The sequence below is a fragment of the Struthio camelus genome, chromosome 8, assembly GCF_040807025.1.
Source record: "Struthio camelus isolate bStrCam1 chromosome 8, bStrCam1.hap1, whole genome shotgun sequence".
NCBI classification, from domain to species: Eukaryota; Metazoa; Chordata; class Aves; order Struthioniformes; family Struthionidae; genus Struthio; species Struthio camelus.
In genome coordinates, this window is record NC_090949.1 from 6140232 (window position 1) to 6164383 (window position 24152).

The following is a 24152-nucleotide window of genomic DNA, read 5'->3' on the forward strand; positions in this document are numbered from 1 at the left end:
GACTGTTTTCAAAATGACTTTTTTAAAGTGGTGAACTGAGGAAACAGTTTGTGGGCTCTGCAGCATCTTATGCATAGAGAGAAAATATAATGTGACAAAGCCAGTACAATAGCAATAAAAGGAAACTGCTGCACAAGACCTAGCTAGACAGATGCCTACCTAGTGGTTAGGGAGTCTTGGCTCATGAAACAAAACAAAAAACCCACTCCGGTATGTAGATATTGTACGGGTGGGAGTTGACTAGTAAAGCCAACATTGGTGTTGGAAGTCTTACCCCGTATCTTATATGTGGTGTTGTATTTTGATCAGAACAGATAAGTGTACAGGTGGGACAACTGTAACTATACTAGAGGCAGAAAAGCAAAAATCTGAAAGATACTAAGTGTGAGAGAAGTTGGAAATGGGGTTCATGTCAGTTGTTTCAGTACTAATATGAGACTCAAAGATGTCTTTGCATTTCCCATTGTGTTGGAAACATCACCGTTTCAGAACTTGAAATCTGTTTAGTGATTTAGTGGGTGGGTAAGAGACAAAATGGGCTAGAAAAGCTATGCTTGTAATCCTGTATTTTCTATAAGTTGCTTACCAAGCCAAAGAAAAGACTACTTAAAAAAAAAAATTTGGTGATTTTCTTTCCATATCCTTCCTTTTGGCAGTCATCTGACATCATCCTGAGTGCGGAGTCAGTATGCCATTTTATATAATGGTCCTTTATTTAGTCTCGAACTAGTTATCTAACAAAGATGTCCCAAAAGTACTTCAGCTCTTCAAGAGGTCTAGTTTAATCAGTAAGCCAAAGGATTATTATAGGAGATTTGTAGTATTCCAGCTGTGCTGCTGTTACAAAGAATTTAAAATGCCTGGTTGGTGTAGTTGAAGGCCACTGTAGAAAGGGCCGAGCTAAAGCTGACACAAGTGAGATCTTCTTTAGGACCAGCTGCTGCTGCTGAAAGTTTATAGTTTGTTTTACTGTGCTGCAGCTGACAAAAACAAAGCTTCTAGGAAGATATATTGAATGCCTGCGTGTGTCGTAGATTTGGGGGGAAAAGAAGAATCCCTTCCAGTGAGTATAAAGCAGGACACGTTCATTTTCTGCCAACGATTCTACAGACAGCCCTTTAGCTGTAACTAGTAAGGAGACTCCCTGTATTTAAATCCCTGCTTTTAGGCTGCTCACTGCTGACTTCTTTATTAAATGGCTAGAAGCCACAAAAGAAGCTGGTGCCAGGATTGCCCGCTGGTATCTGGCTCTGCAGATGTAGCCGTTCAAGGCGCTCACAGGTTAGATGCAGTTCCAGTGAATGCTGCCCATTTTCTTGGAAAGGAGAGCTGTGGTTTTGAGTGTACAAGGCCCAATTTGTGGGGGAGGGATATGTTACTGGTACAGTGGCAGCAGAAAGGCTTGTTGGTGAGACTGGAAAGAAAAAAAGGAAAATGCTTTGGGAACAGGGACTCTAAATTAAGATGATGGTGAACCTCAGGCTGAAGAAATATTTTTTGCTTTACAGTAATTTCTTATTCCTTAGGCTGCTACTGTTTAGTTATTTGACGGTTTATTACTTTTTTGCTCCTTTTCCATTTTATGCTTCAACTTAGCCACTGTGGTGTAAATATTTGAGGTTGAATTAAGGGAAGCGCAGCTATATAAATCCATTATATGTGTTGTGTGTGTGGCTTTTTTTCCCTCCCCCTCCTGGTTATCTAAGAGGGATTCTTTATTCTTTGCAGTGGTCTCTAAAAGTGCTATGAAGTAAGCTTGGATTAAGGTGTATGCATGTTTCTTTCCTTTTTTGTTCCAGTTAAATTTTATCAAATGGATATTTGGGAAAAATATTGCTTATTCAGTAAACAATAGACAAGTTTATATAAAAAACATTTAAGTGAAACAAGGGTTTTTTTCTGAGAGGCAATCTTAAAATTGTCAAACATGAAGATGTCTCTATGCGAAGAGCATGAGTATTTTTTGCAAGTGAAGCAGGTACCAAGAGTACTGGAACCGCATTACTTGGGTACTAAAAGTGCAGGAATAGATCTTGAGATGAGGGAGGGGGTTTAACAAATTCTTTTTTTTTTTTTTGCCACTTTGAGTAGAACAGAAATAACTTAAACTGGCCAGGGCCTGCCTACAGGAGAGCTCCCTCTGTTCTGCGGGACTCGAGCAGGCGTAGCAGTCCGCTGCGCAAGTTCCTGCGTAGCTGCTGGGGCAAGCTCGGGTGGGCAGCTTGCGGCAGTAGCATTCGTCTCGGCCTCCCCCGAGACTGGTTGCCCGTAAATTGGGGGATTGGAGGCGAGTCTGTCGCCTCTGGGCGCTGGTTCAGGCAAGTGAAGCATGGGACCCTAGGAGCTTTGGAGGAAACGGGACTGGTGTGCCTTCCTGTTTCGTTTAGCTTTATTTTACAGGAGATTATTATTAAGCTCCAAATGAGCGCAAGAGGAAGAAACTTTATTGTAGCGTGTGGAGGAACTATTAATGATAAGTTCAGGAGTGGACTTAGTGAGAAAATAAGTGCAGTTTTAGCACAGGAACTGTAATCCCACGGTGTTCATTTTGGGCAACAGAACTATTTTACTACTGATGCAGTGCTTAACAGAGACTTAGCTATTTTTTTGAGTGAGGAAAAATATTCTGGGAGCCCAGAGAGACCATGTTTAAGCCAAGTTAGAAGGCTTAAATATATTTCATTCAAAAAATTCAGATTACGGAACAATTTATGAAGTGCTGCTTGCAGAACCAGTGTGGCTTAAAGGATAATCAGAATACAGTGCATATGCTTCAATAACAAAACTGTGTAAGTTAAATTTTTTTCAAATCTCGGACATGAACTTTTTTCTCCCCTCACAATGGCCTATGCAGGCAGTACTGAATGTGCATTGTCCTTGCGGTAGGCACGTGACAGGAGAAGGTGCAATACAGTAAGTAGCTCGATAGAATGAGTTCTTGCTTGAGAAGGCTTAGGGACTAGAAATATGAGATTACAGTGGAGATTAAGTGGGAATTTTCAAATAGAGGTGTGGAGAGGGGAAAGGAGTCCTTTTTTGAATGAGAAAGGAGCTTCATGTGTTGGTGCAAATAACTCATTAAGTTGTAGCTTTTTGGGAAGGAAGGTAATCCATTTGTGTTCACAGAACTCAAGGAATTGGGAATATTTACAATTTTGTTTCGTTGAGCTTCTCCGTATTCCTCAAACGGGAAGCACGGTGAGGTATGGTTCTGATTCATCGGTATGGTTCTGATTCATCTGGATGTAAAATTTCTAGGCTGGCAGCCTTGTCCGAGAGAGAAGAAAATGCCTTTATGTGAAGCTGTGTGGTAATCACTTCGGTATTTTTGATGTACTTAGTTGTTAACAAGTCCAACCTCTCAGTACCCATCAGGGCAAAAATATTTTTTAAACTCCCTTGTGGGGCCTGTCATGGAAAGATTTCTCCCTGAGGACATGCAAAAACTCCTGTGGTTATGTGGGGGGAAAGAAGGCATCTCCCAGCTGTGCCTTATTCCAGTGCCTTTATTGCAAGATGATAATTTACTGTTTCTAAAAGATGATGTTTTCTTCCAGACCCTCACTCACTTGAGGAATCCTGAAAGTATATTGCTCGTGCATTAAAAAATATTCCTCTTCTAATTGTATTTGAGAATTGTTATCTAGGATTTAGGGCCCAAATGAATAAAAAAAAATCTAAATTTAGTTCTTTCTCTGTCTGGGCAATGAAGATCTTTAAATATATTTAAATATATAAATGAACTTGCTAGGCACAGCATTTCTGGAAGACAGCGAATAATCAAGTTTCCATATCTTTGTATAGCTAAAATGCTTATTTACAAAGAGCTGTCCAGACAACAGAATGATGAGGTAAACGTTGAGTAAGAATAAGTTATTGGTTTTGTATTGCACATATGGTCGTCTTTAATGTACAAAGCTGAGAGCTCAAAAAGCAGAGAGGTTATTGTTGGCTTGCTTCGTGTAACAAATTGATGTGAACACTTATGACTTTTTGGTTCAAATATCAAAACATTAAGCCATGTTCAAGAGAGGGAGCTATCCAGGAATTTGCATTGGCTGAGTTAAGGAGTTGGACAGTGGAGAGTCCAATTTATTGAATCTCTGCACTACGGAAACCAAACTAGTGTCTTTGTTCATTGGCGTTGAAATTCCTCATGATTTGGTCTTAGTAAAAGTTCTTATTTATAAGACTTGAGCAGCGCCATCGAAGATAAATATTAGAAATCACTTTCCAAGTTTTATCATCTCGAATGCTATTGATTAGAACAACAGTCTTTCAGTTTGCTTTATTCTTGGCCTGGCAGTGAGCCCTTTTAAAGGGGTAAACATTCAGTTAAGTGTTTAGGCTTTAAGACTTTGAATAAGTTAATGTTTTTATAAAATGTGTTTTTAAACTCTTACGTGAGGCACACTGTCACGTCTACAAACCCAAATGGCTGTATATCCATAAACTTAGATTCTGAGCTGCGAAAAACTTCTGGAGTTTCTGTAACTCTTGAGAGGAATGGCAAGCTTCCGAAGAAAGGGACCGTAGTAAGAGATATTGCTCAAACACGTGATAATATAGTACAGCATTACTGAAGATTGATACTGCTTTTAGTGAGCGCAATAAATGTGTAAAACCAAATAAATAAGCAAACCATACCTCTAATATCACATTACTGTTAAGCTAAGAAACTTCTCTGTTAAAACTTGCCATTCTTCTAGCCCTCTCGCTTGTTCTGTATATACTGTACAGATCTTAATACCAATTGAAAATCTATTTAATAACAAACATTAATCTTAAAGTTTGGTATTTGCATAATTACTCTCCATTTTAAGTAGGGAACAGTGTTTTAATATGTATGCATTTCTTTGGTGTGTGAATTCTGGTGTGACGTTATTACAGAAATCCTTGTTTCATGAATCCTATACTAAAGCAGGAATTTATTTTGGAGTCAGTATTCAGGCTAATATTATTCTAATTTAGCTAAGACAGTTCAGATCAATTAAGAATAAAAACTTTGGAGACCTGGGAAGAAAGAGAACGCTTATTTTCCAGCATGCTCTTCTGCATTTTGTATGAACAACAAATCAGTTTTCTCTTTTTATTTTTATGAGGCTGTTGGTGTAAGGTTTGTGTTTTTGGTGGGGAGAGTTTGCACTTCAATATCTGTAATTATTGAGATGCATTTTTTTTTGTGAATATGCTTTAATCTACCCTGTATTCGAGTAGAGGGGGACGCCCTTGTGACAAATCTGGGCTTTGTCTCTCATCTTGTTATGTGGTATCTCCTGTCACAGTTCAAAATCTATTGTTACGACTAATTACCAACTCTTTGAAGACGCAGTAGAGCATTATTTATTATAAATATGAGGCAAACCATAGTTGTCTTTTGGGGCGCTCTGTCTTTCAACCTTGGACATCATTGAACAAGAACTCTTTTGAAGAAGACAGCCTGAAGTATTCTCTGTATCCAGAACAGTAGACCGCTTTGAATAGTGGAGATCGTTAATTTTTAGGAATCATACTCCCAGGCGAAGTTTTAAAAAAAAAAATAAAAAAAATAAAAAAAAAATTGGAGTTTCATCCTAGAAAGCTTTGGATTCTGAGTCAGGAATACATCCAAGTAAGTAAGTAAACTTTTAATGCCAAGCTCATAACTCACCTTTTAGTCTAGTCAGGTTTTTGTCGTGCTTATTTCAGAAACTTTGAAGAATTCATTCTCTCTTTATTTAAAAAATAAAAATAAAAAAAAAACACATCTTAGATCTTTGGATGCAGTTTGCCATTTGCAGTATGCCTGCACAGGAGTTTCTTGCACAGTGGTAACAAGACTCCCTGTGTGGTATTTAGATAAGCCCTGTCCTCACAGGGAGGCCCTTTTCTTATGCATTCTCTGTTATCATCTTAACCTTTTATGTCTCTTAAAACTTTTGAAAAATAATGTTTGTAGAAACCTTTTGAGCCCTTACTCTCCTGCTGTTTTCTTCCCTCACCTTTTGAGGGAGAGCATCTTTTCCCGCGGCCTTTACATTTGTTATGTTTCCTTTTTAGGATAAGTGTTCTCTGAGCTCGTGTTGATTTGTAGTTTTAAGTCAAGAAATTGGTTTGCCTGGTTCCTCCCTCCATCCTGCCTTCAGAGGAGGGGGAAAACAAAAACCCAACACACTTGTTCCCCCTCCTCATCAGATGTCTTTCCCTGCCCAAGTGAAGACATGCCTTTGCTTCCTCAGAAGATCCTTAAATGTCTTAAATAAGAGGGCATACTACTAAACTGTCAAGATGAAGCTGTGGTTGCTTATCCCGATACCGTGTAGCATAGCCTGAATGACACCTTCAGAAGTTTCCCTTTCTGATGATCATCTCTGTGCATTGTAAAGGTCCCCCTGTACGCTTACTGCAGAGAGTTGTCCAGCATGTGGTGGCTTTTAGCAAGGTGGTGGTAGTGTCCTGTCTCTGGCATCCTAACCCTTTCCCAGATAATGTGCTCGTGTTGGGAAAGGATGGGAAATAGTGTGAAGAATCACCAGCACTGTGTCTGCCCATGTTCAAAATAATTCCAAAGCAAAATTCTGTTAACCACAGTTGGAAAATGTTTGTTGTCTGGGTGCACTTTCATAGCTTACTCGGGTTCCAGAGCTGGTGAGGGAAGCAAGCAGTGTGTTTTTGGGATGCTGGGGTTGAGAGGAAGATTACTCTAGGGTTGCAGTTGCCCAGTTTTGCCCTATGTATATAGCAGACAAATAGGGAGGAGCCCAGAGCTTGTCTTCTCCGAGTATCACGAAAGCTGAAAAACAGCGACAGAAGTCTCTGGCTCAAGTGATGAACCTGTATACCTGTAGTGTGAAGGGACATGTGGCTAGTTCATCTTGAAGAACTTCTATTTACTGGCTAGTACCTTTTTTGGCAGCTGACAGGCTGCTAGTTGGGAGACTGAACTGATTCCAGCGTTCTTTAAGTATGTTTGTTGATTATTGTTAAGGTACTGGTATCTGCAAGAAAATAAATGTAATTTAACTTTAGTAGGAATAACTTGCTGGTGTGAGTTCTTTATGTAGTAAGCTAAAATTGTCCTTCTTGCAAACAGGTGTGCATCAGGAACTCTGCATTTGCAACCTTGATTTTAAAATCAAAATACTTAATAATGAAATAGTCCATAAAAGCAGGATGAAAAAACATTTTGTTCTTTCCAGATTAAGTCATTTGTTATTATGCCTCATAATTATAATAAAAGAATAGAATGTTTTCAATCAGCAAGTTTATATTTAATTTGAAAGCCCTTTTCAGTTTTTGGCAGAAGATTATTATATAGTCTTACTATTGCGTGGTACAAGGGAACAGAAAAGTTATGTTGAAGGCAAAAAGTATTTTGGACTACTCGTATTCCTGGCTTCATGTTCTTATTAGTTGTTCACTCTTAAAACAAACTTTGGAGTTTGTCTAACCTACCTCATTTAAACTTTTAAGATACGGTATAACTTATGCTTTTGAGATGGATATTCGTGTTGATCAGCTGATTGTTAAACCACATTTTAAAGGCAGTTTTGGGATTAATTTTTAAGCTGACATTTAAATAGTTTCTGGATATTAATAAACTGCAGATATAAGTCATCTGCATCATAGCACGTGTGAGTATATTCGTGTTTCAGGGCCAAGAATGTTTGGGTTATGCAAAGGTAATACAGGATTTTCTGTTATAAAAAAAAACATTCAGACAAGCACATTTCTGGATGTATATTGTGTTATTTGAGAGTATATGGTTTGTTAGATTGGTCTGATTTAGTCTCACTTTATTCCAAGATTAGGTGAATCTAATAGCTTTTAAAAGTCTTGTTTAGAAGCAGCAGCAGCTGACTAAAGCTGAGCTCAGACTAAGTTTGAGGCCGTACAACTTGAAAAAAGGAAGTATGTAAAAGGCTTGTTACTTCTGTGATGCTCCTCACTGAGGAAGCTAGATTTCCAAAGAGCCATGGTGGCAAAATAGGTTATTTTCTCCCGCAAAAGAATAGAAAATTGTGTCCAGTGTGTTGGTAACAGAATTATATCAAATCAGTAGTAATTTCTAACATGCATGTTTGATTGCCAGAATTTATACCCCAACATAGATGTAGGGATCAAGGAGCTTCATCTCTTAAAAGATAAAGATTTCGTCTTGTTTGGCAAAACACATCCCTTCTCATCTTATTAGAGTATTTGTTTTCCTTATATCTGCTTTTCTTCAACTAGAGAATCATAGTTAAACTTTTTTCTGTAAAATCAGCTTCATCTGAGAAGCTATTCTGCTATGGCAATCGGTGGGAATTAGTTTGCAAGAGTCACAGAGCTGTCAGTATGTGCTGCAGAGTGACCAAGAAGGAGGAACAGCGATTTTCAAGGAGGCAGGAAAGCACCTCTGGAACTTGCATCTGAGGAAACGGAAAAAAGGCCTCTGGATTCAATGTTAAAAGGGTATTGTAATGTCGCAGTCAAATGGCACTAGTCTTTCTGGGCTACCTACGAACTCTTTGAGAGATGAACTCTTTCCTTTGGATTGTAGGCAGACGGGTATCCTAAATTCTGTGCTCAAACTAAGGCTCTGTGAGTATTTTTTGAAAGGAAAAACTCTGTTTCTTTTTCCTTTTTTTTTTTTTGTCAGCTTTTTGAGTTCACCTTTGCTTGCTGTCCCAAAGCTAAGCAGACATCCCAGAATAAAAATGTACTTGTTAATTCTGACTCCTTGAAAGTAAGATGCCTGTACTTATTTTTACCTGTTGCTGTCTAACTGAACAATTATTTAACTTTGATATTCATAGAGTTAAAACATGATTCAAATGTAGACTGAAGAATTTGGGGGATATTTCAACAGAATTGTATAATGCTTAGACTAAGAGTCAGAGTTTTAAGAGAAACTTCAGGTAACTTCAGTTACTTCCCTGTAGTCTTGGAGAGCTGCCTATACGATGTTTCTAAATGTGAACTGACTTGCCCGTGGAACTAAAAGATTATGCCCATGAAAATAACTTAACATAATTTACTTTATATTTATAAAGTTCTGACTGCTTTATTCTCTTGTGCAGGATGGCTCTGTGTTGAGAGCTGTAACCCCTGAAATTAGCTGCTGAATAAAACTGGAATAAAAGAAAACAGAAAAAACAAGTACAGTTGTTACCATGCATGCAGCACAGGGTTTTAATGGAACAGAAGATTAGTTTTGAGCTTAACTTATGACTTTTTATTTCAGGGTCAGATCACGCTAATGGATGTCCCTGTGTTTAAAGCAATTCAGCCAGAGGTGAGTAGTTCATGGGTTTTGTTTTCAATTTTTAATGGAAAAAAGTTCAGAATTTCTTGCAGTGTCAGCTAGTGCACGAATTCTGGAATTGGAAAGTGTATGTATGTTCAGTAGACCTTTTTTCCCAGTTCTTATAGCTCTGAAGCAGATGGTTCCAGACAAAGATATCTGGAACTAATAGTATGCTTGGGGAAAGAACTGTTGGTATTTAAACAAGTTCAGCTAATGCTGGGGGTAAAGTATCTGTTTTTAATATTTTTGAATGTTAAATGACTTGACTGTACAGATCATAATGTTTCAGATTCCAGCTCCAGTTAGGTCCAAAGAAAAAACAAACTATTACCTAACTAATAAGCTGGATTGAAGTTAGTGTACCAGAATATGTATTTTTAATAGTCTGAGCTGATGGGTTTTTTGTGACCTTTTTCAAAGTATTTAACAAACCAGGTACCGTCCCAGCCTTGTAGTCATGAGACTAACTGTGCATCTCAGCCTATATTAAGGGTGTAATAGGAAGGAGAAGCTAAAATAAATATTGGCAGAGCTAAAAGCAAATAACCATCCCTCTCTGTATGCCTGCACACCCCTGTTTGTCCATTACATTGTCTTAATGGATACAGCAGCCTTTCTGCACTTTTCACCATTTGCTCTATCCAGAGTACATGCGCACGTCTGGCCCAAAGTTGCATGCTAGAGATTCAGAAGTGCGGTCTCACCTCCGCCGCAGAAACAGTGCACCTTAAAGGACTTTGTTTTCTGTCATTCTGTTTAACTTTGCAGTTTAATGAAGCTTGTTCAGTAATTGATAACACTTTTAACAGCTTGTACGTTGTCTGCCAGTGCTGTTTTTACCAAATGGCTGCATGTAACTCTTCTCAATTTCACCTAGGTTTTCAGTTGTGACTCTATGGCTACTGAGCAGCTGAATTTAGATTTTTGTAAATGGGAATTATGGAGTTTGTCACACTTCATTTTAATAGAGACCATAGCTGTATGTATAGTCTTGTTTCTTACAGATGTTAAATAGTGCTTCTGCTGTATCACCAGTCTTCATGCTTCAGAGTTGTAATGCTTTTATATTGCTGTGTATAGCCTCACTGAGGAGAGGTATTGTTTGTAACCGGTTGTTTCAGCTGGTCTTTGAACCAGTGTGCAAATGGCTTGTTTTTCTCTTTCTTGGAAAAACCGCTTAGCTTCTGAACCTCACATGTGCATAAACACATAGGCATTGGCACTTTCTTCATGAAGTTTTTCAGAGTACCTACTTGGCCTTGATTCTGATAGGGGAATTCAACATTCATAAAATGCATGAAACTTTTAGCCTTGAAACTTCAAATACATACCTTTGGAATAAAATGTATCTTTTATCTCAGATAAAGTCAATGAACATGAGACTGGTCCTGCAGAATCATGTCAGCAGTCCCATTAGCCTTTCTCCAAGTGGCCGGTAGGAGATGCTTAGTGAGATGGTATGAGAAACAGTGTATGTACATATTTGTATATCCTGCTAGCAATCAAAAGCTAGAGGCTTTCGGAGTTGAAAGCTGCATCTGCATGCAGCTTAAGATGCATTAAGATGCAGCTTAATAGCCCAGGGTGGGCATTTCTTCCGTGAATTTGGCTAATCCACTTTGAACTTGATTATACTCATGATAATAAATTGGAAGTAAATTATACTTCACAGTTTACTGAGACAATGGCTTCCACAACTGAAATGTGTAATATGAAAATGCTTCCCTTATTTGTGTTTAAAGCTTATCATATATATAATCTGTGCTGCTCTGAGCAATAGCTAATTATTTTATATTTACCTTTTCTGTGCATTCAGGATTTTATTATGTTGTATCTCTTTCTGGACCTTGTTTTGAAAAAGAAATTATATTCTGCTTCCCCTCATAAGGGAGGGGGGAACTAGTGCCTTTGCTCATCCTTTCCTAGGTTTCTCTGACTGGTCCGTATCTTTTTTTGGAAAAAGAAAAGTGATCAGAACTGCATCTTGTACTTGAGATGCATGTAACTTATGGATATATTAGGATAATATATGGATATTTTGTGGTCTCCATTTTGTTTTTAAATAACTGCATATTGCTTTCTGATTGTAGCCTGGCCTGAACTGATGTTTTCAGAGTCTACACAATGACTGTAATTACATATTTGTTTATCCTTATTTCGGTATAATTAGCATTCTTCTGTGGGCATTGTTTTGCACTACTCAAGGTTCAATTTTTGTATTGCCCATTTATTCAGTAGTGTAGAAGTCCTTTCAGCTTATCAGTCAGATTTTGACCATCGAACTATTTTATTGGTAGCAAGCTTTTCTCGTGTCACTTTTTTCTCTTGTGGACTGCCGAAGAATGTTCTGCCTCCAGCAGAGAACTGCTGAAGAAATGCCTTGATTGTGATTACTGACTATTTGGTCATTTGTCTACGCAGAAATGTTTGAAGGCTTTCTTTTAGTGTGTATTTGAAAATGACTTTGTGATTTGGCTTTGGTATCTTCAGCAAGCAGTTTCCCATCCTGTTTGTCTTTTTTATTTGGTCATTTGTTTTAGTCCCTCAAAGAGCCTTCTGTTTGACCTCTCTGGCTTTTTTAGGCTTCCTTAGCTTTTTTGGTTTGCAGAACGTTTACCCTGCTCTTCTAATGAGACACCTTTTTAAAAGTTGCCCTTTTCAAAAACTTTCAAGTCTGTCTTTTTTCCTACCTTTTGGTGATCCTTTTAAATACTTTCCTCATACCTGCGTACTTTTCTTTCTAATACTAAACGTTACTACTGTGTAGGGTGTTTTTTCTTCCTGCTTGAATCATGAAGTTGAATAGGTATTTGTATGCTTTTACAGAATGCCTCTTCTGTCTTTGAAGCTATCCAACTTAAAGGGATGGGATACCAAATAATCAAAACACCAATTTTACTCGTAAAGACTCTTCCTGATGATCTGATACAGAAATCATGGCTTAACTGATATATGCCCAGATAGATCTCTTCCTCCTCCCCACTGCACTGTTTGAGCTTGGTGGTAGTTTATTCTTCCTGATCTGCTTCCAACACTGCACAGAACGAGCTAGGCAACAGCCACAACAAGGAAGCAAGTGAATTAGATATATTGGCAGTGATCCAGTACTCAATACCTCAGAATTTGCTGCTCTTTTAATGCCTCCTCCTGTACTACAGATTGTTGTATGAGCAGTCCTACAGCAAGTCACTGGGAGAAAAGAAGAAATGTCAAGGAAGTGCACTTAATCTTGTAGGCTGTTCCAACTCATTAATTGTAAAGCATGAAGGAGAAGAGCGGAATAAATTAATGAAATTTATTTCTGAAAGAAAACCTAGAAATTAAGATGGGAAAACAAGACAGTATAGCTGTAATGTTGTTCCTTTAAACGTGTCCTGTGCCAGAAAAATCTCCATCATGTCTACCCTTTTGAGAAATACTCACTGAAAAATAACCTTGGATTACAAGGAAGAATAGCTGTTTTGTCACTTCTCACATGTTTGCACACAGGCAGTTGAAGGCATTGACATCGTGGAAGTATTATCTATCCATCAGTGCTGCAACATGGGTATGCAGAGGTGTGTGGTCTTGTATCTGACCTGCCTCTGAGCTATGTCGGTCCTATGTCGGAGAAGGGGGCATGCAGATTGCTTTTCAGGTCAAGAGCAGCAAGGCACAGTTAAAAGGCTTTTCTCCTCTCGTCAGAAGAGAAGAGCAGACATGGAGCTCACTCTGTCTGCCCAAAGGTGTGTTGGCAGCAGATTAATGAAGTGTGTTAGGTCTCTGAATTTCTTTGAAGCATCAGTCAGGCTATGTATGCTATAACCATGTCTTGATTCAAGATGCAAGTCCTTAACATACCTTTAGGTGTGTACTCAAACACTGTTAAGTATGTAATTAAAAAACAAAACACTGAGCCTATTTCCCCCATATAAAAGCACTTCTAAATTGAGGCTTTAACGACTGCGTGAAACGCGTTGAGATTGCTTTTTTCACATCAATACTCAATAGATACTCTATTTAGAAATAGCCCTTTTCTGTGTGTGTGGTGGGAGGGATATAAAAGGCATTTTTTCTGGCATGTGAATATTTTAAAACCTGCTGCTCATTATAGATGGTTGTAGTTGACCAACAGATCTTTGTTAGACAGGCCATGAATTTCCACCTCCTTCCTAAACTCTAAAGCAATATTTTAATGAATATTTTTACCATTTTAATATCTGTTAATTTGTGTTCTCAGAAGTTCTGAAAGATCTGTTCCAAGATGCTTAATTTTTACTGCAACTAGAGCTGAATTTTCACCTTCTTTAGGAAGTGTGCAAGAAGTACTGTCTAAGCATCATAGCTATTCTTGGCCATCTAAATTAATGTGTTGAATCTTCATTGTATTAAAAACTTCTCATAAAGTATGAAAGGCTTGTTTTCTAAAAAGTGACATGTGAATTTTATTTCTACTTGGTGTCATTCAGCTCTGGATTTTGTCATAACTGTTTTTTTTTTTTTTTTTACAGTAGTATATAGTAATTTTTCTTTTGGCATCAAAATCAATGAGCAAACTCATGGCACATATTTAAATGTTTCTTGATCCTTTTGCCTACATGTATAGCAAATAAATACAGCCTGGAGCTAACTCTGCTTGCCTATATTCAAATGTACAATGGTCCTGTTGTCCGGTGACCCGTAGGAAAGTTGTTTAAGGTGTGGTAACGTTTGAGGGCTGGTTTGTGTCAACTGTCCTTTGGAAACGGATACATTCTGGCTTTTAATGCTTGACAGAATAAATTAGTGAAGGGTTGAGTTAAAAGGATGCGTGCTTAAAAGTTACCTGGTTCTCATGAGCTCAGAAGACTAATATGTTGAAAAAATTGGAGTGACTTTTCTTCTGGATGCATAGTTGTAGGCAAAAATGCAAAGCTTGCATTCAGGGTACCTAATTTTGATCCTGTTTCAGCGTTACACAGACTTTTTCCGAGCAGTATGAATTGTAAACAATCTCCAGTTGGATTTGTGCACTCGAAACAGTGGTATATAGTTCTGTGGGCTGACCGAGATTCAGGAGCCTCACAGTAAGTCAGTTTCCACTGAGACTTTATGAAAGCAAATTTTTGGAGCGAATGCTATAAACAGAATCAAAGTCCTCCACTCATTGTGATTCTTTGCTGTTGATGGCTAGCTGATAGTGTTAGAACCTTTTCTCGTGGGCCAATGTCTTGGTTTGGTTTTCTCTTCTGATACTATACTTCCCCCCCCCCCCCCCCATCCCTTCTTCAGAAGGTTTTAGATAACCATGTCACTTGGTGTCTACCTACATTCCACAAGTAAATCGCATGACTAATTGCAGGGAATTGCTGAAACTTTTTTTCATCTATAGCAAAAGAATCTGGAGCAGCAGATATGGTGTATGCTGTTCTCATTTTTAGAGTTGGAAAGAGAATTGGTGTTCCTCTTTTCTTGTGAAAGACTATCTTTCAGTTGTTATCAAGTCAATTATTTTCAAGTAGCTGCTATAATTGTATTACAAATTAAAAATAACTGCATCATTTGATTTTGTTGAAACAATGTAATGGATAGTGTGTGTGTGTGTATATATATACATATAGTTTGTATTGTGACCAGTAGGATTGCTGCTGCCTCAGGTAGTACAAAAAAATCCAAACTATGAAATTATCTTGTCACACGAAATTCCATGTAGTCATTACCTCTGCTCTTGAACAAGCTGTATCCCTCTATTTTGTAAACTTCTTGTCGCTTCCCTCGCAACAATTAAAGGGGAGTAATGAAATAGTCCTATGTGCCCCCGCAAAGGTTTTTCTATTGATTTGAAGAAACATCACAAAGTAAGACTTTCATTCAATTCTTGACAGTCCTTTCTTGAAGCTCTCTTTCCACAGAGCTAATGTTAGACTGGAGACCGATTCTTTGGAGACAAAAGAGCTTTTTCCCTCAAACATGTGGAAAGTTACTACCTCCTCCATAAGGAGATCAATCTTGATATTGTGATATCTTTGTGACAGCAATAACTTTTTTCCTTTATAAAACAGAAATTAGTTATCTGTTTCAGAAAGTGCCTTTCGGGCTCTTGTCCAGTCCCTGTTTGTTGGAAGCTCATGATATTGTGCTGGTAGTCAGTTGCCTCGTTTCACTGTTAGATGCTTTTTTGCTAAGCTGCCCAATCTCTGAGACATGGTACGTTGTTTGAGGAATTTATTTCCCGTCTTGAAGCTCTGGAAAGAACTTTCAGATGCATCTAGATGTCATTGCTTAAAGACAAATTGGGCAAAATCAGGCCTATCAGGTTGCAACTGGTTGGCAGTTCTGTCCCCTGCTCTTAGTTACGTAGACAAGCGCAGGCGATAGCAAACCCAGAATACAGATTGTTGTTGGCAGTCCTTCACAGTGATAACCTATGCTTTCTATGGAAATCTTGTCTGCTTAAGGATGAACCTTGAGGAGTCTGCGTTATGATTGTTAGTAATAGCTTTTTTGATGAGCAGTAAACTTACTGCACTGTGTTAGGTAGCTGGTTGAGAATTATTTTCAATATATGAGGAACCTATTCATCAGCCTCCCTACAGGGGGATTCTCTGAGAACTGCAGCTTGTTTTGGGGAAGTGGGAACAAACTATTCTGATTAAGAAAGCAAATAGCAGATCAAAAGACTTTTCTCTCTGATACACTACATGTGTATCATGACAGCAGCAGCAATCAAGTTGACTGGCAGTTTGAATACAGGAAAAAGGAGACAAGGCTAATGTCTGCTTTATCATATTGCAAGGAAGTCTTTAATTATGAAAGAACAGTCTTTGCAACACAGTTGAAAAAAGGGTGATAATAAAATTCTGCTATTAGTTTTTTCTTTTTTCCATCAGTAGCAGTTGCTATCCTGTTTGACTCTTCCTGAGCTTGCAGAGCCATGCCTTTTCCTTAATACCAATTGCTGCCCCACAGGTCGACTTGTATTAATATCCTGGGTTCAGACACGTGCTTGAGTTCCTACACATCAGCCGCTACAACTTTCTATTTCATGCTCCTAGCAAAAGAGAAACAGAGCTCAGCATAGCTCCCATAACTCCAGATTGTGGTATAGTGGATCATTTTATGTTTAGGGTGGGCCAGGAGCGCGCACCAGGACACTTACCATGGCTTCGTGATATATAGTGACGTGATTCTGTGTCTGAGCTTTAAGCAGAACTTATAATTCGAAGTGATAGTGGAAGCTACCTTTCTTTGTCATTTAAAAAAAAAAAAAAACGCCTGCAAGTTACTTCTGAGAAAGGAAAGTGGAAGGAATTACTATTTGTTTTCTTATTAATAATTATTCTGAGTGGGCTCCAATAGAGGAAATCAGGCTAATACAAGAACACTCATCTGCTATGAAAAATTCCATCTGTATGAAAGCAACCTACTTGCATTTTCCTTGTTTGGGAAACAAAAAAGGAATTTCCCAAGTCAATTATGATTTCCATCCATTTCCCATGAATGAACTATATTTAATTTTTTCTTTTAGTGGTTATGGTTTTCTAGATAGCAGTGATGGTGAAGCAAAAATGTAGTAATGGGTTTGCTCAGTTGTATTGCCTCTAGTTACGTTAATATTATGTTAATAGATAGAATTTTTTCCTGAAGTAAAATGATCAGGTAGTTCATGAACAGAAAATCCGAGCGTGGGAAACGGGTAATAATGGAAGGAATGCTGAAGAAACTAAGGACAAGCAGCAGAGGGAAACTAGTTCCATTTTTGGGACCATTGAATGGAAAGGCAAGCTGGCTATGCAGAGGAGAGACGTCCCACAAGTAAAGCGGAGAAGCTATGTGAAGGAGGTGGAAGAGTGTTCAGGAACAGAGAGGAAATTAAAGCAAGAAGATACATGTAGCCATTTGTTTTGTCCTCTTGCTACCTGTTTCTTAGACTAATGAAAGAAAAAAAGGCTGTTGGAACTCAAAAGCCTGTGCCTCTGTTGCAGCTACTTTGTCCCTGAGCAGTGGTGTCGATGTTGGCTTAAGCTGTTGAAGAACCCGAAGTTCTCTCTACTGCACCCCTGTATTCTCAAATTAGCTTAACCCTAAAGCTGTTACTACTCAGTCTTGCTACTTTATCTCCTCTCCAGTTGACAGTTTCGGCTCATGTCTCCTACTTCCTCTCCTCTTAGATTTGAGCAAGAAAAAGACAAACTCCACCTATAACTCGCCCACCTCATTCTATACCTCAGACCTGTGTGTGTTTCCTATCACCTTCTCCACAAATCTAATCCACCTCTAACTTTGATTATATAAATATAAATTTGTCCTTCACCCTAATCCTGTTACTGATGTAAAGCTAAAGGTCCTTGATAATATTTTCTACTTAAACTACTACTTGTGTAGCTAATTGTCTGTGCCAGTGGCCCCAGTGCCACCTAAACAAGGTCTGTTTCTGCCATCTGTACCACGTAAGCCCTTAGATGTACAGTGTCAGGTCGGTGGATGACTTCTGCCCTGAGTGGTCATAGCTATTTTTCCTCGATGATGATAATTGAATTAATACAAGGCCTTAAATGCAAAGTTGGCGACTCTGCGTTCTTTCCAGCGCCTGTGAGCAGGAGTGTCCTAGAGTCTTCTCTAGCAAACGTCAGTGTGCCACAGATTTCGACAAGTGGAAGACTGAAAGGTTGAAAAGAAGTTCCTAATTAAAATAAAAGCTCCTTTAGAGCTCTTTGGGATAACATACTGTTCTGAGGTTAGAGCTTAGAATATCCAGAATCCAAATTTTTCTTTTAAAATACAACTATCTTAAATGGCGCAATTACTAGTCACATGTGAATCTGCACATCTACATTATTTATTGGTTGGATGTAGTGTAATACTGATTTTGATAAGGGATTATCAATGTAATGAAACAGCTTCAGAGTGGAAGATGTGAAAATGAAGCATGAATAAATAAAAATGAAAGGCTGGAATTTGCTATTATGCCACTTTAATAATTAAGCTGTCTCTGTATCGGATATTTTTCATGATGGTTTCAGTCAGCCCTGCAGAATAGGCTGTATGTGCTGCATGCTATGTATATTTGCATCTATTCTGTATACTATTGTGTATGAATAGAAGAGCTTATTAGTCTATTTACTTTTAAAAATTGGAATTAGTTAAAATTAGTTTAAAATTCCAGTTTTACTTAAGACCGCTTCACTGAAATTAGGTGGTAGAAAATAGCAGTGAGGGCGACAGCATTCCCGAACTGCTGACTCTTACAGAGAAGTAAGACATTATAACTTAGTAGTTACAAAATAATGCTTTTTTTAGGCTTTACAAATAACTTGTTATGTCAGTCAGTCAGGCCTGCATTTTTTTAGGGTGACTAAGTACAGGAACTACGTGAGTTTTCTTAACATGTCCCCTGGCCCCATTTTACTCAACAAAGCTAGCTGCTTTGGTGCTGACTGTTCAGCTTAATAAAACAAAACTAGCCTATTTGGAAAACTGGAAATAGTGTCCTCTCTTTTATTGCTGCAGCAAAAGATGAAAATTCTGGTTTTCCTTTAATGCAGCACACTAAGCTAAAATAATAAGACATGTCTAGATGAAGCTAACGAGGTACATCAAGTTGGTAGAATTTAAAATAGAAGTCTTAAGTATTTTAAAACCAAAAGACGTGATGCTTTTCCTCACTCAAATTTAAGTTTAAAGCAGCATTTTCTGTGGTAATGAAATAGATTTTTGTATTTTACTTGTTTTTAATAAGTACTCAGTTAAGAAAGAGTCCTTAATTCAATAGAAGATGAGTTGTGAACTCTTACTATTTAAAGCAATTCAGGAATAATAATTGTGACATCTCAAAACTTTCAAAAGAAATTGGGAAAAGTGTAATTGTATATATTTCTTACTTCAGTGCATCATTGCTCTGTTAGATATGGAAAGTGAAAACTTTAAATATTTTGAAGCTTAAATGATTTGTCTGTCCTTGGCTCTGAATTTACATTATTTGCTAATTCAAAAAAATGAATTCTCGTCTTTGTTCTTCTAGGAACTGGCGAGCTGTGGGTGGAACAAAAAAGAGAAATACAGTTCTGCACCAAATGCAGTTGCTTTCACCAGAAGATTCAATCATGTGAGTTATTTTTCTTCAGTGTCATTACATGTATATGTTTAAAAATCTGGTGAATGGAATGCTCTGGCACATCACTTTTATTGTTATTCACAGCTAATTACTTAAACTTAATGTTCACTTAAAGGAGTTCCTTATCTGCTGGAAACACAGAAAGACTGGTCCTGAGGTAATAGCTTTGTTTTTGTTGCTGCTTGTTTCATTTGGGCTTTTTTAATAAGTTACTGACCAATAATATAAGGAAAATATTAAGTGGTTTTTTCCCACAGATGTTTTCTGTCCTTTTCGTAAAGATTGAATCATCATTCCGGGTTAAAGGCTTAATGTATGGAAGGACGTTTGGAGTAATAATTGGATATAATTGCTTTGTGTAATACAGCTGAGTGTTGGTTTCCTGTAGAAGTTTTTGTCCTTAGAAACATGAACCTTTTGTTGGTATGGATCATCTTTTTGTAAGGTGACTCTGGGCAAACTTAAATTCTAAAGAATTTGATTCTACAGAACTTGTCTTTAGATTTCCTATTTGACATAATTGTTCAGGTGGAATATGTTCATTCATGATATGTGAAAGTGGCTTTTTTCTTAAAGCTTTCTTTATAGAAAACGAGCTTGTATGAGTAGAATTTTAGCACGCTCCACGGTTAAAGGAATAAGTATGTAGTTAGCCAACAGTCTCAAGAATATAATGCCTTTTAATGCCGTACTCTATATTTCAGAGGAAGTACATCTCTCCTTTTGTAAATGTTTAATGTCTCAAACTTACAAGCTCTATTCCAACCTACTTTCTGTGCCCAGTCTTGCCTTTTAGACATCTTTGTTAACGCTCTTAAACTTGAGCCAAGCCAAGCTTTTAACTTTCTCAGCTTTTTCTATCACTATTTAAAAAAAAAAAAGGGCATCTCACTTTTGTGTACTTCGCTTTACCATTATTCCGTGTATACAGGATATGACCAAATCCAGTAGTTTCTCGTATATAACACTTACTATATTTCTTAACCATCTAATGTTTGGAGTGCTTGTCTATGAATGTTTTGGACTCTTGCCTGGTTTGCCTCTTGGCCAAAGGAAGAAATGTTACGCCTCAAACTTCATCTGAGCATAACATCATCTGTTGAAATCTGTTTTTCCGTTATACGTAGTTGAAATTTTCCTGATCTGGCTTTTGAAGTTGCTTGTCTATTGGACTGTATATCCAACCCAAGGCTACTCTCGCACTGCTCCTAATCTCACTGCTGTTCCAGTGATTCCAACCTTTGTCTTGTTTAGTCACATAACTTGTCTCGTCAAAGAATGATTTTTGTTTTGCTGGTGGGTTAGTGGGCAGTGGATTCTGAAATATTTTTGTAGTAAGGCCCATGTACTAGTAGTGTAGCGCTCTCATCAGCTACCTCAATTCTCATTTGTTGTTGTATAATAGCAGCTGCAGGAACTGGCTAAACAGAAATTTGACTTCAGACATATTAAACTAGAGAACTGGTAAAAGATACTTGCAAACTGTCTGCAAACTGACCATTTGTCATTGCAGAACTACAGTTAAGAAATATCTAACCTGTAAAGTATGTCAAGGTTGGAGTGAGGAAAGGCCTGCCTTGTGCTGGCCAGAACCAGCCAGAGGTACACAATTTAATTGTTAACAGTATTAACGATCTTTAACATCTTTAAGATGTTAAATCTATTACTAAATAATGTTTAGAAAACTGTTAAATACAGTATTCTTAAACTAATATATAGAAATTCTACATCTGCTAGCAAAATCCTATTTTAATCCTGTCTTATATCCCCCATTCTTATGCATCTTTATGATTTCTTGTGGTTGTGACTAAATGACATTTTAGAGTTTTATATTTTTGCTTTCTGTAGGCTGTATTTCACTTGTCTCTGAAATATCTATCAGATTTGATCACTCCATGTAAGACAGAACAAAAATAAAAATATTGCTCAAATTAATTTGTGTAAAAAAAAAAAAAAAAAAAATCCATACAAAAAGGCTGTATGCATACAGTAAGGGTAATGAAGAGAATAAAATGCTAGAAATACCTCCCTTTTTGTAGTATATTTCCTTGTAATAGCCAGTAGTCCCACTTCCCTAGAAGGCATTACTGTTTGATAAAGGCTGCCTTTATGTATCTTCATTATCCCAGAACGCATGTTAGATTATTGTCAACTATGACTGGCTCTTTCGTCTGCCTTAATTTCATTTTTCAACTGTGCGTCACTTGTATCAAGAAACTATTACTTTTGATTATAAGACAAGTCATATTCAAAGGAAATTATAAATCTAGGTGACTTTAGAGGTCTGTAGTGTTCCATGAGCTTGTTCGCTTTCAAATGGACTGAAAGATGTGTTACTTTGCTTTGTTTTTTGTTTTGTTTTTTTTTAATTTTTTCTTCAGTATAGTAAAGGAGAGCCTTAAATGAAATGCAGTACTAACCGACTTTGAGCCGTCGTGCAGTTTCTTATACTGTCCCTTTTCCCCTGCTTTGGCTGTTTGTTTCTGAAGGCCTCACTAGCAATGATGCAGTTAGAGGACTGAGGTTTATTTATGAACAGTCCCTTTCCCCAACTGATTTGTAGGGAAACATCAGAAGAGCAGTAAACATACAAACAGAATATATTAGCTTTAAGATTAACAGACTGCCTAGGGTTCTCTTTGAATGCCCTCATATAAGCATTTCGTAGTGGGATGCAAGCAAACGTAGCTGGAGATTTTCTTGTCATAGCAGCTTCAGGTTTGTAGTTAAGCCTCACTGTGTGTGCAGCCATAAAAGGTGGGTGCGCCCCTCTCTCAGCTTCATTGAGAATATCTTTGCTAATGATTTCTTATGATCCTGCTTAACATCTTGAAGGTTTTGTGTTCCCTGCTGTCCTTAAGCTCCAGCTAAGACTTAACCATCTGATAGTCTATCACTGCCTTTCATTCCCCTAGTGAGTTTCAGATACTGTGTTGACTGCTATGGAACATTCCCTTAGTCAGATGGCCGTTATTGCTGTTCTTTAACATCTACAAGAAGGTAGATTGACAGTAATTTGGATTGTCCTTAGGTCACCCCTGAAACAAGAACACCAGCAGAATTGGAGAGCACTTCTTTGCTGTGTCAGTGGGCTTTGCGGAGTCACCGGTATAAGCAAAACAGGCCAGTTTGAGCCTCCTATTCTGGTAGTGGCCTCCCAGGAAGTGGAAAAGGTCCTTTTTGACAGAGTGTGCTTTGAGACTTTGTCAATTCTCCCATTAAATCGACTGGAACAAGACAAGTAGCTTCTCTTTCCCTTTCTCACATAGTCTGCACCATCACATTCAGCTGCTGTGGTGCTTAGGCTGTCTCTTGGACGGTATTTGGACCTAGAAGATTAGGAGGGATTTCTAGGCCTTCCTTCCTATTTCATTTTTCTCATTCATTTCTGCTCTCTTTAACATGTCAATTAAAGAGGTTAGTATGAGCTGTAGCACGGACTGTGTCACAAAGAGGCAATTCTTGATAAAGGGGGAAACACGCCCAACTCTTTAAGTTCTGCTCAAATGTTGGGTTGGTTTGCCTCTAATCGTTTTCTGGGTAATTACTTCATGCAGCTTTGGCTGAGGGTTGCACCATTTGCAAGGAGTACCTCTAAGAAACTTATATCAATCTTTATTTTAGCACCAAGGAAGGTCATCAGTCTTGCCTGGTGAGGAGGAGAGAGGGAAAAGGGAGAAGCATTATTTCAGTTGCAGGTTCCTATTTTATTCATGTTAATACCTCAACTTTTGACTTACTGAAACAGTGCCTTGAGTAACTTTTGACATCCCCAGTGGGCCTGTGGTTCAAAATGTCATTGCAGAGGAGTTGTGTATTCTAATAGTATAGTTCTCTTCAGATTTGCCATCGTTTCAGAAGCAATGGAAGTCAAGAATTTAAATGGGGTTGGCAGTAGCAGCTGGGAGTGAGAAATGTGGTGTAGTGGGCAGTTCCTGTCTTCTTTCTCTCTAGGCCTAGTCTGCCTTCTCCAAGCTCAGGTCTACGCCGGATGCTCATTCAATAGAATCTGGTTCCTATCAGGCACTACCCTACTCACCTGAGAAGCGCTAACTTATAGGCTTAAAATAAGTGATCAGTAAAAATCACTGTGGCTTTTGGCTTTCTGGCATGAATACAATTCATTAAACTCTAACCTTTGAAATTTCACTGAGTTTAAATTATGCATTATGCATCTGTCTCTTTCCTTCTTCCCCCAACTTGCCACAAGAAATCCATGTATATTTTAAGTGAAGAGAGTATTAAATCACTAACAGCTGCTTCACAGAAAATCCATCTGCTGATAGCATTTTGGAAACAGTAATAATTGTGTGGTAGATTGCAGTCCGCTGAGAACAAAGTAGTGTATTTCCAGCATTAATTATCTGAGAATTATATATGGTGCCTGTAAAAACAGATTAAGTTTGGGAAGAGGAGAAATCGTTGAATCATTCCATGCCAGAATTCTTTAAATCTTGAAGTATAAGTATTAAGTATTGTATTTAAATATATAACCTTTCTGCATAACTGTCAAAACTTTGATCTCTGCTTTTTGCAGTTTTTCTTCTGAAAAATAGTTTAGTACTATTGTAACTGATAGGTCTGGTGGATAATCGTCACGTTTGCCTACTTACCGAACCACTATTCTCTACCTTTTAGAAAGATTATATAGCATTAATTTCAAGCAAAGAAAGAAGGCATATCCTTTTCTGAAATGTATTAGACATTGATATGAGAATATTTCCATAATTTATGTGAAGTTAACTTTCACCATTTTGATTGTAAGATTATCTGTATTAAAAACCTCTTTCCTGAGGGTGGTTTTTTTGTTTT

At 37.8% G+C, this 24152-nt stretch overlaps 1 protein-coding gene across 9 annotated transcripts in view; it reads left to right on the forward strand.

Moving 5' to 3' along the window:
- Positions 1-24152, forward strand: part of RALGPS2 (Ral GEF with PH domain and SH3 binding motif 2) — a 163526-nt gene that overhangs the window by 61241 nt on the left and 78133 nt on the right. For all 9 annotated transcript variants that reach the window (XM_068951778.1, XM_068951779.1, XM_068951782.1 and 6 more), the window contains 2 exons: positions 9206-9256; positions 19248-19331. In XM_068951778.1, the coding sequence (XP_068807879.1) occupies positions 9206-9256; positions 19248-19331 (135 nt within the window). The remainder of the gene's footprint in view (positions 1-9205; positions 9257-19247; positions 19332-24152) is intronic.